A 14,716-nucleotide genomic window follows, 5' to 3' on the forward strand; every position below is an offset into this window, starting at 1 on the left:
GCCAATACTCTCCATGTTTAATTTTTATGTTTATGCTTTGTATTTAGCGATTTTTAAAGTTTTTAAGTGCACGTTTATTTTTAAATTTTTTTATTTCTTGATTTTTATTTTCAATGTGTAGAGTTTGGCTACGATTTGAATCGCTTTTAAGACACTTTTACGCAAAAAATCATAAATTTTGGCATGATTTCTTTTTAATGCCATCAAAAAAGATATTATTTTTCAAAATGAAAAATTGACTTTTTGCCTAAAAAACTGTCCAAATTACCTATAGTGCATTGTTATAATAAAATATTTTTTACGTTTTACAGGAAAGCCTTGGCACCACTGGTATTCCTAACACATCAGGAGTTAGTACTGTCATAAATCCGCAGACAGATTGTACCACGTTGGGATTATCCAGTACGAGTAAAAACGAACAATGGGAATTTCCTAGACATAAGCTTAAATTTTTTAACATATTAGGCGAAGGAGCTTTTGGTCAAGTTTGGCGCTGTGAAGCCGCGGAAATTGGTGGTATGTATTAAAAGAATATTTTAAAACTTTAGAGTTTATTTATAAAGGAACAAGTCTCAATAACTATTCCACGGCGGAAACGAATTTACTAGAATTTGCAATCCGAATTCAATTAAATGCCAGCTACAAACACATAGATTATATATTATGGAGCCACGAATCCAACTATTTTTCGTTATGATCAGATTTTATGCCCAATTTTTGTCTCGACTCTAAATTGTAATTCCTACGATGTAAATGATAACCACCGTTGTGCGACTAAAGGCGCAATTTGCAACCTTTTTGATGCCCTGTAACTGTGTTTGCAACTTTTTAAGCTTTGTGCGACTTTTCTTCTTTGTTATTTTTAAAGTTGAATTTTCCCTTTTATTTGGTAATTCAAACTAATTTGGACTTTACTACGTCGTTTTTGAGTTCCAAGGGTATCTGACATATCCTCGGACCAGTTTTATTGACAAATTTACTTTTCTTTGCGACCTTTTTTCAAGGGAACGACTTTTTGTGCAACTTTTTTAAAATTGCCAGCGGTAACACTGATGATAACAACACACACACAAATATTCTCTGGTAATCGCCCATGTGACATGTTTCGAGAGTTTTTGAATTCCCATACTTTTTTAGACTGTGTTCAATAACTATCAACAAAAACATATGTTTTAGAAGAAGGCTAATGATATTGGAATGTCTCAAACGACGTCGCATTAGGGACGCATCGGACACAACGGATATGTCCGAATCTGTGTAAGTATTTCTGATCATTATCTTAAACGTCCTAGGCTACCATTAAACGTTTCAAAAAACTATACCCGTTTAAAAAATGTATTGTTGCATGTCTGCCATATCGAGCTCAAAAATTTTAACCTTTACTTTTTATTTTCTTTATATTCTTTGATTTTTAATTAAATATTGTAATAAAAATATTACTTCTGCATTCTTTTTTAACTTGTGTGTGTTCAGAATAACACGTATAATCTCATTTCTTTTTCCATCTTTTTCCCAATATTTTTTTTTTTTGGGTATTCGAAATGAAGCACACTAAATATGGGAACATGTTTAACTCTCGACCCGAAATGCAGCACATGGGCGAATATATCAGATCAGTGGAAATTTTGGTTCCTTAGGAAACAAAACACACAATTTACCAAACCTAAATGTTGTTGGGAGAGAGGGAATGTTTGGATTATGTTACGGGGTGTAATCCACACTACAGACGGATAAGCATGCGCGTTTGCTTGCTAGCCGAGATTTTCCGCAAGAAACAGTGACGTAAATGACATACTTTTCCGACGTATAATGCATACGTGAGAAATGTCGGAAACCCACGCAAAACCATTAGGTTTTTGACAAAAGTGTTATTTTAGTCAATATGGAAAATACATATCGTTAGCTAAAATGCAAAAAGGCGTATGAAAAACTAGGGATCTTACGCGGATATTGTCCGTGGAGTGAGAGCACGCCTGTATTTGTTTGCTGTGCATTTACACACTGATTTATTAATATAAAAAGTGTTTCTTAAGAACTAAGTTGTACAATATGACTTAACCTATCTTAGACTAATGTGTAAAAGAGAGAGAGAGAGAGAGTGCATCTGCCATAACCCATGGAGTGGACACACACAATTCTTTATCTCACATGTGGCAAGCACGCTACACATGCTTATAAGTCTGTAGTGAAGATTACTCCCCGTAATCTCACCCAAACATAGGTGAGGCAATAGAAAACTCCTATCTTATTATTGTGTACAAATATTCAACCAAAATAATCTCTTATCTTAAGTGGACTGTATACAAAAATAGATCCCTGTTTAACTAAATGTTCTCTCTTCTACACAAGAGACCCACAGCAAGAAATTCACTATCTTTATTATACGAAACCCATGTTCGCTACGTGAACAGCGTAACTAACAAAAAATTGAAAATCGACTTTTTGAATGTCAACACATGTAGTTTATTGACATTCACAATATTCATTCAAAAAGTCAATTTTTAATTTTTTGTTAGTTACGCCTTTTTGCATTTTAGCTAACGATATGCTTTACTGAATACATGTCAAATTTCAAAATTTTCTTCCAATTTAGCTTTCTGAAACGGTTTTGAAATATAAGTGGTATATGGCCTTAGAGTACTCGTTGAGAATTTTCATCGATACTATTTAAGACATTTTATCGGTTGAATTTTGTTTACGTAGGTCTCAGATTTTGTCTAAACAATGTTGGAAGATAAATTGTTATTTTATTAACATATATGTGCTAAATACACAAAACAAAATAATAAAATCTAAAAAATCCAATTTATTTTCGCACTCATCACTATATAAAAATTTCCAATTTATCTTCACACCCATTTTGTTTCTATAGTAAATGTTCATGGTTTAACATTTCAAAAGCTTTACTATAGTCTGTCAAATTTTTTTCAGTTTGATTTTGTTGGGCAAATTATATTATTACAGATCATGTAAATTGTATAAGATGTTTTATAGTTGAAACACACTAATGCCTTCGACAGACGGCAACCTTAATTTTTATTAACAGAGTCAATTCAAATTAATTTGTACATTATCCTCAATTTTATGTGCTGTTAATGCACAAAATAAAATTAAATACATATATCACGAAATCCACAAAAAGGTCAACCACATAGGTGCAAAATCAAATCGTTAAGAGAGATATGAAATTATATAGGACATTTTTTTTGTAATCCGGACAATATATTTTTTGTTGAATTTTGAAAAATAACGCCAGTTTTTCTTTGGTCCCATTTTCGCGTGTCATTTGTCGTACGTATGAAGGCAATATCTATAATAAATATTTAATTCAAATAAAGTAATATCTTACTAAGAATTACATATATAAACATATAAATATATAAACAACAGAATCCCGTGATAAGTGCAGTTAAATAGTGTAAGATAATATGCAACGCGTGCGTGACAAAATTAACATATATTTCTATACAGACTCTAATATTTGATTTTTTTGATAATGCTGTTATGTGTTTATTTTGTGATGAAAAACTCAAATAAAAATAAGTTTGTCTTCTATCTCCATCGAAAAATGTTGTATCCGTCACGCACATGTTATATTCTTCCTCAATAAGTTGATTTAGAACCGGATTTAATTTCGTCCATAACTGCATAATGATTTACTAAAGGTCTTGGGGCCACACAAAGCTATAATACCCTGACAACGGGGTTGTGTGGGGGATAAGAATTAGCATTTTTAAAAAAATCTGTTTTCAATTTAATTTTTTTAGCACATGTGTGTGTAACGATGCGTTACCAGTGTAACATATGCGTGACGATGTTCAAAGTTAAAAAGTATATGTTAGAAATGTTTTTCTCAAAAAAAATGAAAATATAATCTTGAATAACCCATTATAGCTGTAAAAAATCCGCAATTTTATCTCCAGCCAATTCGCAGACATTTCATATCGAAACTGATATGCAATTTTTAAAGGGAAAATTTTGTAATGCGTGCATACGCTACATTTTGCCTAATATCTCCGAAATTTACAAACATATTCATATAAAAATTAGCAGGTATTGTAAAAGGCGTAAAACTATTTAATAAAAATTGCAAAATAAATTTCGGAAACAAAATTTTCTTAACTAAACAAACGATTATATTTCGCACGCTGTAACAGTGCGTGACATGGAGTTCGTGATATACAGAATTAAACAATTTCAATATGGCAACGATGCCGAAAATCAATTGATTGTTGTCAAATTTGTGTATGTTTGTGAAAATTGGAATGAGATACAAAAACAAATGCTATATTCCTACATACATTCCTGGGAGAGGTGTTACTAACATTGTAGCTGATACTCTTCCTTTCTGAAAATATTGAAAACAAATGTCCATATGTTCTTCATATACACAGATAAACAATTGTTTTGTAACAGAAAATTGTTTCGTATATTCAGAAACATTCCGGAAAAAATTAAGATTTTTTTTGGCAAAACAATTTTATATATTTCAAATCTGTACAATTTGAGATTTACACCAGTAACATTTTGCGTTACGGTTTACAAATGACAAGAGGGCGTAATCAACATTTCATTTTTTTGTAAATATAATTTCTATTATAAAAATGTTATATAGCATTAACACGCGTCAAAATATTAACATGAAATATCGGCCAATTAAACAGATGGAACTGGTGATTATAATGAAAGTAAAAATTATGTGTAATTTGAAGTTAACCACAAATGTTGTATATAAATCTCTTAAATATGATTTCTCGAAAATTTTAGCTTTCAGAACCTAGTGCCAAGCAGTGCCAGAGGATATTTTAATGGGTATAACACCAATATTCTTACAAAAAAATAATCAAATTTACTGGTCAATTTGTTCAATAAAATACAGGAAAATCAAAACCAATTACATGTTAAATGTCCAATAACATAAAAAATTGACGTATGTTTTAATTAGAAATAATAAAGCAAGATTATCAAACTAGCAGAAGACATAAATGTATTTGGCAGAGAATTTGAGAGACGTTATGGCCAACTTCGTTCATTTTTGTTATTCCTGTTGTGTATTTGATAAATCACACGTGAAGTGGCTCATTTGGCAAATAATTTAAGCACAATTTGGCAAATAATTTAAGCACTTCGGCGGAGGAATTCGGTACTGAAAATGGGGCTTGGGGCTTTAAAGGGGGCTATGTAAAACAAAACCCCGTAATACAAACTACTTCCGCTACACATAAGGTTGCTAAGGCGCTGCAGAATATAACGGTCAACAAAGCATTATTGACATGTTTTATCTAGTGTAATTGTTTGTGCGTATTTTGTTGATCAAATATTTCCGTTTTGTTCCTACTGCTTCAAAGTTTAACTGCACTATAGAACCGTATTTATTTTTTATAATTGTTATGCGTTTTTAAAGGTTTTATGACTAAAATTACAACACAATTATAGTACAACAAAGTAACTAATAATTATCCACATTTTCGACCATACACATTTCGATTCGAGGTGTTTCAATCAGAATGCCAATTTTAATATAAACTCTACCTTATGTATGGAGGCCATAGTGTATATTAACAAAGTAGTAAAACGCCCAAAGAAACGGCTGAAGCTAGAAATTTGGGGTGAGGGTAACTCAGATAAGGCTGGGTGTTTGGAAATTCGTGCTAGAACATCACTAAAAATACTAAATATAGTACCATTTGTATTTGGAATGAGGGTCACAGATGGAGTGTCGGATAGATGTACCAAAGGTTTTTTTTTTGAAAATTCGAAGCATAAGTATCCGAAAAATACTAAAGTGTAGTAGGAGCATGTGAACGGATAGAGCTTATAACTTGAAATTTGGCTGAGAAGTGCGGTCGTTATATGGAGGTGATTCGAAAGTGTGTACTCATGTATACGCAAATAACTAAAGTTCCAAACGCCAATTACAGAAGGATGGATGTAGATTTACGACGTACAATTTAACAGTTTCTACGGTATAATTCCTTTTGTGGCAATTTGGTTTATGAAAATTAATAGTTTTATTCATACAATTTTATTTAGTTTTCTGTTTTTGAAACAAAATATATAATTGATTTTTCTTTTCGTGTTGTCTAGGTACTTGCGGGATTACGACGGTTGCCGTTAAAACATTAAAAGAAAATGCTACAGAAGCAGAAAAAAAAGATTTGCTCTCCGAGTTGGAGGTAAGTATTTATCATTTACCATCACACATATAAATGGCACACAACAAACAAAATTAGAAATATGATTAAAAATTTTCCATTTTTTTTTAATTGAAACTACTTATTTTCCTTTCAAATGTTTTAGGTTATTAGTCCTGACAGCAACAGTTTCTGTTTGTTGAATTAAAAATGTAATAATTTTATTTTAAATGGAATAATTTGAATTTTAAATGAAGTAATTTTAATTTTAAACTGAATATTTTACGTTACTAATGGAGTTTGTGAGTCTCCTACCCGTCGCATCCCCAGGTGGCGGGAGGAAGGTGGTTAATCAACTAATCTATTAAAATCAGTCAGTTCTGACGGTAATAGCATAGTTTGATCACCCGCCTTTAGGGCCTCTTCCCCGCGGACCAAAACTGACTACGGGTGTGTTCCGCTAATACAAAACCTGGAAGGTACGAAGTTCGGGCGCAGAGCCTAAATAAATCAGCACAGTGGGTTGTCGTTGATCTGCCAACGAGTCACCTACCGTCGTCATCCAGCGGTCGTGAGCAAACATCTCCTATATATATATATTTGGGTGTCTTGGTATGAATTTAAGAACCAGAGGGGAAGAAAAATCTCGACCCGAGATATACAATATTAAGCTGAGAGTTATTAACATAGACAACAAACCAATCATTATTAACAGAATTAGACGGGCGGTATTAGATATAAAAATTATGTTCTGCGAACCTAATAGATGAGATCCAAGATTAAAGAGTCTCACAAGAGTACTCCTTCTCTGACCATACATGTATTTGGGTTAAAATCTTACCCTTATACTTAAGAAATAAGCCCAAGACTAATTGGATAAAATTCTGGAGACTGGTCAAACTATGAATGCCTTAAAACCGATGATATAGACAGGAATGCCAATAACCTAACGGAAGCAATGGTAAAGTCATTCAAAGAAAGGACAACATCCAAAAACCCAGGGAGACTGGGGAGATTCGTAACATATGAAAAATGTTGGGAGGACTTTACAATAGAGCAGGCCGCCAAAAATCTTAAGTATACTGGGACAACTTCCACCCTAAACGGAAAAAATATAACAAAATGACAAACCAGGTCTGAAGCCGCATTGGTATGGTCCAATAATGTCATTAACCATTGGCTTCAATGCATCGCACAGCACAGTCCTTATGGAATATCTCATCAATTTTTGGGCATAGTCACCGCAGGAAATTCAAAGTTAAAAGAACGAAAAATTAAATTTGGCAAGCCAATCAAAATTGATTTAAAACAAAGGCCTCCATATGTGTGCCAAACTTGCACTTGAGCACCAACGACTATAGCACCAGAGTCGTTGGTGCTCAAGTGCAAGACCTGCAACCGATTCACTTTCATTTTTGGTTGCCACATGAAACTTCTTCCGTTAACTGATCAAAATTGTTGATGGTGTAGGGGAAACAGGGTCAGCTTTGGCATTTGTGTTTATATCTCAATATTTATTCAACAGATATAAACATTTTGTGATTGGTTATATCCAATACTGTTGCATATGCAATCCTAATTATAATCAGTATTAAAATTCTTATTTTATAACCTTCGGCAACCTCATTACTTGATTCTTTTTAGTTGTAATGAAACACGTGGATTATGAAATCAATAAAGTCTGAATTAAAACTTGAAATATAAAATTGGTGTCAGAAGTGAGTCTGAAAAAAACAAAAAGGATGGCTACAGGAGGTGATATGGAAGCATTATCGGCTTCACTGGCTGAAGCAATACGGAAAGCGGTGGTTGAGGCAACACAAGTTGCTGTTGCAAATGCTGCTGCGCCAACAGAAGTTCCACCGAGAGGCCCAACATTTTCGATGCCGGAATATAGATCGGAGCAGAACTCTTCTTTAAAAGATTTCTTCGAGAGATTTCAATGGGCACTGAAATTAAGTAAGATAAATGAAACCGAGTACCCAAATTATGCCAGAGTCCACCTGGGATGTGAGTTAAACAACGCGTTGAAGATTTTGGTTAGTCCAAAAAGCCCAGAATCCTTAAAGTTCGGTGAAATAAAGGTATTACTCATAAATCATTTCGACAGCAAGAGAAATAAATATGCTAAGAGGATTAAGTTTCGAAAAATAGTTTAGCAAGAGGAGGAGTCAATTGCAAGTTTTGCGTTGCGTTTAAAACAGGGCGCAGTCCACTGCGACTATGCAGAATTTTTAGATCGCATGTTAATAGAGCAGTTTCTGCATGGAATGAAGGAACGCAACATATGCGATGGAATTATAAATAGTAAGCCAGAAACGTTTAATAGTGCGTACGAGATTGCACAAACTATGGAGTTGACACATTGTACTGCAACAGAAATTGCGAAGTTAGAGCCGGCAAAGGTGGAAGATGTCCACAAAATGCAAGCATCAACGAAATATTCTAGGCAGAAAGGGCGCATGGTTTCGAGGGACGCTGAAGTACAGACTGCGTGTCATGGATGTGGCGGAATGCACCCCCGAAGCATATGTAAATTCAGGCAAGCTAAATGTTTCCGATGTGGCAAAGTAGGTCACATTTCCAAGATGTGCAGAAGCAAAACATTCCAGCTAGTGGAATTGGATGATGAAACTCCTGCCGACGGTACAGAAAATTAGAATAAAGTAGAGCTGGTAAATTATTTTAAAACTAGTGGAAGAAAATTTGTGACAACTTCTATAGAAGGCAAGTTTGTGAGGATGGAATTGGATACAGGGTCGCCTTGTTCTATAATCAGCAACAGTAATATGCATTTAATCAAGGACCGTTTTAAACTTCTGCCAACAAAAAGACAATTTACTAGCTACTCTGGCCATCAAATCAATTGTATAGATCGTCTGCCTGTCACCGTTGAGTTTGGAAGCAAGGTTTGTTGATTGAATTTATACGGGGTAAATGGCAAGGTTGACACACTAATGGGAAGAGAGTGGATCGAGCAGTTTGTGGACCAAATAAATTTTGTACAACTTTTCAAATCTTCAAGTAAGGTCAATAGTATCACTACAGCGACACCAGAATTACCACACAATGAGCAAGCTCTTCTCTTGTCAATTACTTGACAAATTCGACGGTGTGTTTTCTGACGTTGCAGGAAAGTTAATAGGACCACCAGCAAAAGTTCATTTGAAACCAGATGCAGGAAATTGATTCAAATATTGCATCTGGATTGTATGAACGAGTGGAATACTCAGAGTGGGCATAAACAACACATGTTGTAATAAAGAAAGGAGGAGGAATACGGACAACCGGAAATTATAAACCTACAGTAAACCCTCAAATTATTATTGACGAGCATCCCATACCAAAAATTGAAGATTTTGCATAAGATGAGAGGGTTAACGATTTTTTGCCACTTAGATGTAACTGACGTCTATTCACACCTACAATTATATGACGAATTTGCACTTGTGTTGACGTTGAACACTACTACTCATGGATTAATTAGGCTAAGGAGGGCAGTTTATAGTGCCGCAAATATACCAGCCATCTGGCAGAGACGCATGGAGGCAGTACTGAGAGATACTCCCAACGTCTCTCCATGCAGCACACCTGGGTATAGTGAAAATGAAAGGAAAGGCACGATCCTTTGTTTATTGGCCGTTAATGACAGAGATATCGAAAAGGTTGTGAAGGCATGTAATGCGTGTGCCATGATAGCTAACAAACCAACCAAATTCGGAGAGCACCATTGGGAATACCCAAGTGGACCATGGCAACGGATTCATATTGATTACGCTGGACCATTCCTGGATTCTATGTTATTAGTTGTAACGGATGCATTTAGTAAATGTATGGAAGTCAAAATGACTTCAACATCTACGTCTTCTGCAACAATTTCAATACTGGATGAAATATTTTCTACATATGGTGTTCCCAATACAGTGGTGTCGGACAATGCGACGAACTTTTTATCGGAAGAATTTAGACAATTTCTGCAAAATAGTGGCGTTGTATACCATAAACAGCCTGCTCCAGCGACCAACGGCCAGGTTGAAAGGTGTGTACAAACAATAAAAAATGCGATAAAGGCGATGGAAACAACGAAAGCAACAATACAAGTCAACCTGAATAAATTCCTGCAGCAATATAGAAATGCGTCCCATGCTACAACGGGACAACCGCCCTCAATGCTATTTTTCGGCCGAATGCTACGTTCCCGCTTTGATTTACTTCGTCCCGATGATACCAAAGAAAAAGTAACACAAAAACAATGTATGAATTACAGTCGCAATTTCCGTACATTTCGGGAAAACGATCGTATTTATTTCTTGTCCGGAAACCCCAGAATGAGCAAGTGGTTGTTGGGTGTCGTCATCTCTCGTATAGGAGACCTGCATTACCAAATAGAATACGGAGAAAAGTTATTAAAAAGACATATTGATCAAATTCGGTCTGCGGGATTTAATATACTTCATACCGGAAATAACAGTAGAGTGCCACAAAGACCGAAGCCCTGTACTCTGTGCCGAATGAGTACACCAATGGTAGGGCAGATGCCGAGGAGAAATTCAAACAATGTGGTTTTACATTCTACACCAACAGGAAAATCTGGCAGAAATGAGGATAGTCATTTCTATTGTCACTTTTATAAGTCATTACTTGATTCTTTTTAGTTGTAATGAAACACGTGGATTATGTAATCAATAAAGTCTGAATTAAAACTTGAAATATATAAAATACTTAATAAAAAACTCGTACCAAAGGTGCGCCTACCCGGGGTAGCTTCGACATTTGATGAGGCACATTTGTCACCTATCGGCATCTTCTAAAGGTTCTATTTTGTCTTAAGATTCAACTCAATGTTTGACATTTAAGGCTGTATTTTTTACCACCGGATTATCAGAAATAGTTTTCTTCCCTCGCATTTGCGTCAATTGGTTTTATATATGTACGTAGTTTTGGCCCATTTTTGAAGACAACCCCAAAAACAATTAAGGGGGATTATAGAAACCAAGCAACGGCTCTGATTGGCTTTAACATGGCAAAACTCGGGCCTATCTTGGTCCCTCTTTAATCTCAATGGTGGACACTGACCTCATCCGTTGAAATAGGTAGCTGATATGTACCGCGAGTTCACCAATGAGAACTATAAAAAATGGGTTGAGGCGTCGGGTTTGTTGCCCACACTCGGAAAACCATTCCTATTATAAAAAATCAACGATTGACTTCGAGGCAGCAAAAAACATGGCCTCCTGGATTTCTCCTGATCAAGCAACGAGTTGTGATAGACGGAAAGCATTCATCCAGTCCATTAGATGTTCGATAGATTCGAGGAGCGAATATCGATTTGGAATATTACCTTATGACAGCCAAGGATCGCACTTGATTACCAAAAACCACCATCAAGAAACCCGTTGTACGATCAGCAGTGTCGTAATGCTACTGAGGCGAAAAACGCCCTGTATAGGGCAGACAAGTAATGCGATGGAGAATTATCGGGAGAGAAGAGAAACGTATTTTCAAAAAAAAAAAAAAAAAAGAACAAAGAACAAGAAAAACGTGAGCGTGAGCAAATCGAGACATACAGGAGTCAGAATGAAGTTCGGACCACAACAAAGGTCACATCCTCCTGTAGAGATGAAGATGGAAACTTGGTGTCCGATACAGATAGCGTGTTGAGGATCTGAAACATTTTTAAAAACGTTTTGTATCAAATAGTGGGGTGAAAATATACCCCTGGGGGGTTACTCTGTATTACGTTGCGAAAGCAAGTGCGATGCGAAAGCTAAATGCGTTAAGAGTACAATTTAGTACTCTGTAACGCTCACGCAAACGCATTCGCAAACTACATCGAAAATAGGGCAACACTGTCGCCACAAAGTAAACAATAACGAAGAATGACAAAAGGAAACGTCAAAAAATTGTAAATGAAAACATGTTTTTGTGTGGTACGAGTGTTTTTTTAAACAAAAATGATGAACGAATTAAAAACAAAAACAGAAATTTATGAGATCGATCAAATATACTCTCCCTAAGTGACCACGGGTATTAAAATAGAAGTACGAATTATGAGACAAACGTTTTAAAATATTTAATTTTTATAGATTTATACAAAATGTTCGTCTCAATAAAAATTCGTTTATGTATTTATTAAACGCTCGTCTTTCCAAATAGATCCACAACAATTCCAACTCCAATAAAAGAGGCCGCTGCTTTGAAATTGCTAGGACAAGGTGGTTATCAACATCCACCTGTAAATATGCACACATAGTTTCACATTTTATATAAAAAATATAATACAACCACCGACATCTTTTACAGGAGGTCAATTTGAATTGAGGTCATCAGACAGTTTTGTCCACAAATTGTTGGCGCGTTGTTTCGCATTTGAACTCTGCAACTGTCCCTTTGCCAAATCACTGTGTTGCCCCATAAAATCTACTTAAGTTAGGAACTGACGTTGCTGAGTCTGCAACTGTGACTTTTTTGCCTTTTACTTAAAATAATTTACAATCTATATATAAATAAAAAAATTAATTGAGCTTACTTATAGGTTTCGCTTCCTTTGCGTTTGATATTTTGTTAACGCAAGATATTTGCGCTTAACGAACGAGTTTGACATGCGTTTTCGTATTACAGGTGATGCCACATTTGCGTAAACTAGATGCGAAAGGAGATACGAAAACGAATTAGAGAGTACCAATTACGCGATGCGTTACAAGAACCAATAAGTGATGACGGTATAGATTGTATACCACCTCGCCAATATGAGGTCAGTGTAGCAATTAATCGGTTGAAGAACAATAAAGCAGCAGGTACCGATGGATTACCAGCCGAACTATTTAAGACCGGTAGTCATATGTTGGTCAGGATCAGCATTGATCAGCATGATTGGAACCTCAGCATTCGGTACCCCGTCCACAAAAAAGGAGACAAGACGATATGCGCCAATAAAAACTTATGAAGTGCTACCCAGCGTGCTGTGTGAACGACTGAAGCCAATGGTCAATGACATTATTGGACCATACCAATGCGGCTTCAGTCCTGGCAAATCCACCATTGACCAGATTTCCACTCTGCGCCAAATCCTGGAAAAGATCCACAAAAAACACATCGACACATTTCACCTATTCGTCGACTATAAAACCACATTCGACAGACCTATCCGTTCAGAGGTATTTAAAGCCATGTCTGCGTTTGGCGTTCCTGCAAAGTTAAAGTCGGAAAGGACCTCCGAGCCCTTCCATACCGAACGAGGATTCGGACAGGGTGACAGTTTGTCGTTTGATCTGTTTAACATCCTACTGGAAAAGGTCATAGGAGATGCAAGTGTGACACAGAACACCAAATAGCTAGAGATGGGCAATGGGTAAATGCCCGGTAAATTGGGTAAATACCCGGTAAATTGTGTAAATACCCATTTGTGGGTATTCATTTGGGTATTTACTATATTGAATCGGTAATCCAACATCTTACACCCTATTTCCGGGTTTCTGTTATCAAATCGATTTAGAATGGATAGCTTTACGATACTTTAAAGACGTGGGAAAATACATAGGTAAATACCCGAGTATTCACCCAAAAATTGGATATAAACTCATTAGCTGCCGAACCACTTGGCATAGGTGGCCAAAATTTTGCTTACATGTATTTAATGTCAAAGCAAATATAGAAATCCAAAATGGGTCCCTGGGTCCATATAACCGTATCTCCTGATTTTTTTTCGATCGTTCCCACGCCACTCTTACCGCCCCTGCCGACCGAGGGGGCCTCCTCCCCATAACGTAGGGAGAACGTACACCCCATAATCCGGATTATGGAGGGTTATACAATTTATACAATTTAAAATGAATTAAACACAACAATAAGGACAAACATAAACTTCTGGCAGCTGCTTGCACTCTACAGTTCTAAACGTACAATAGAATTTTTTATTACATGTATTGTATCAGATAAAGAGATGCGATTATACAGGTTGTTCTATATTTCACATAGTGATCTAAAGGGATTACATAACTCATAATTCGATCTCACTAAAGGAAGATAAAGCGGTATATAATTACGAGTAAGACGTGCAGGTACATTAAACTTTTAAGATATTTTTTATCTATTAGACACATTTTACGGCCAACTGGGCTGTAATTTGACACCGAGAGTTCTCTTTGGGTACCAAATGTCCATGCAAAAAATTATATATGTAGGTCAATGTTTTCTGGTAGCCCACATACAAAGGCACCCCTATTTTAAGTATTTACCCAAAAATTGGGTATAAACTCATTAACTGGCAAACCACTTGACATAGGCTGCCAAAATTTGGCTCAGATGGTTTTTATTTCAATGCAAGTAATGGTGTGGGAAATGGGGTACGTGGGTCCAAGTTTTGATATACCCCCCATATAACCGTATCTCCTGATTTAAGGTATTATTTTTATTTTTTGTCTATTAGACACATTTTACGATGAAATTGGTTATAATTTGGCATAGTGAGATCTCTATGCCATTTGGTACTCATGGAGAACTCTCTGAGCCAAATTCCAGCAAATCAAATTGGCTAATATATAAAAATTACCTAAAATCGGGAGGTACGGTAAATACCATCT

The 14,716-nt window shown here is 35.7% G+C and overlaps 1 protein-coding gene across 1 annotated transcript in view; it reads left to right on the forward strand.

Moving 5' to 3' along the window:
• LOC133324338 (tyrosine kinase receptor Cad96Ca) overlaps positions 1 to 14,716 on the forward strand; it is a 127,543-nt gene that overhangs the window by 51,827 nt on the left and 61,000 nt on the right. The window contains exons 4-5 of the mRNA XM_061533183.1: positions 410 to 516; positions 6,088 to 6,176. Of these exons, the coding sequence (XP_061389167.1) occupies positions 410 to 516; positions 6,088 to 6,176 (196 nt within the window). The remainder of the gene's footprint in view (positions 1 to 409; positions 517 to 6,087; positions 6,177 to 14,716) is intronic.

Source organism: Musca vetustissima, unplaced genomic scaffold, assembly GCF_032173495.1.
Source record: "Musca vetustissima isolate MV318-11 ecotype Yass unplaced genomic scaffold, APGP_CSIRO_Mvet_v1 utg6272, whole genome shotgun sequence".
Classification (NCBI taxonomy): domain Eukaryota; kingdom Metazoa; phylum Arthropoda; class Insecta; order Diptera; family Muscidae; genus Musca; species Musca vetustissima.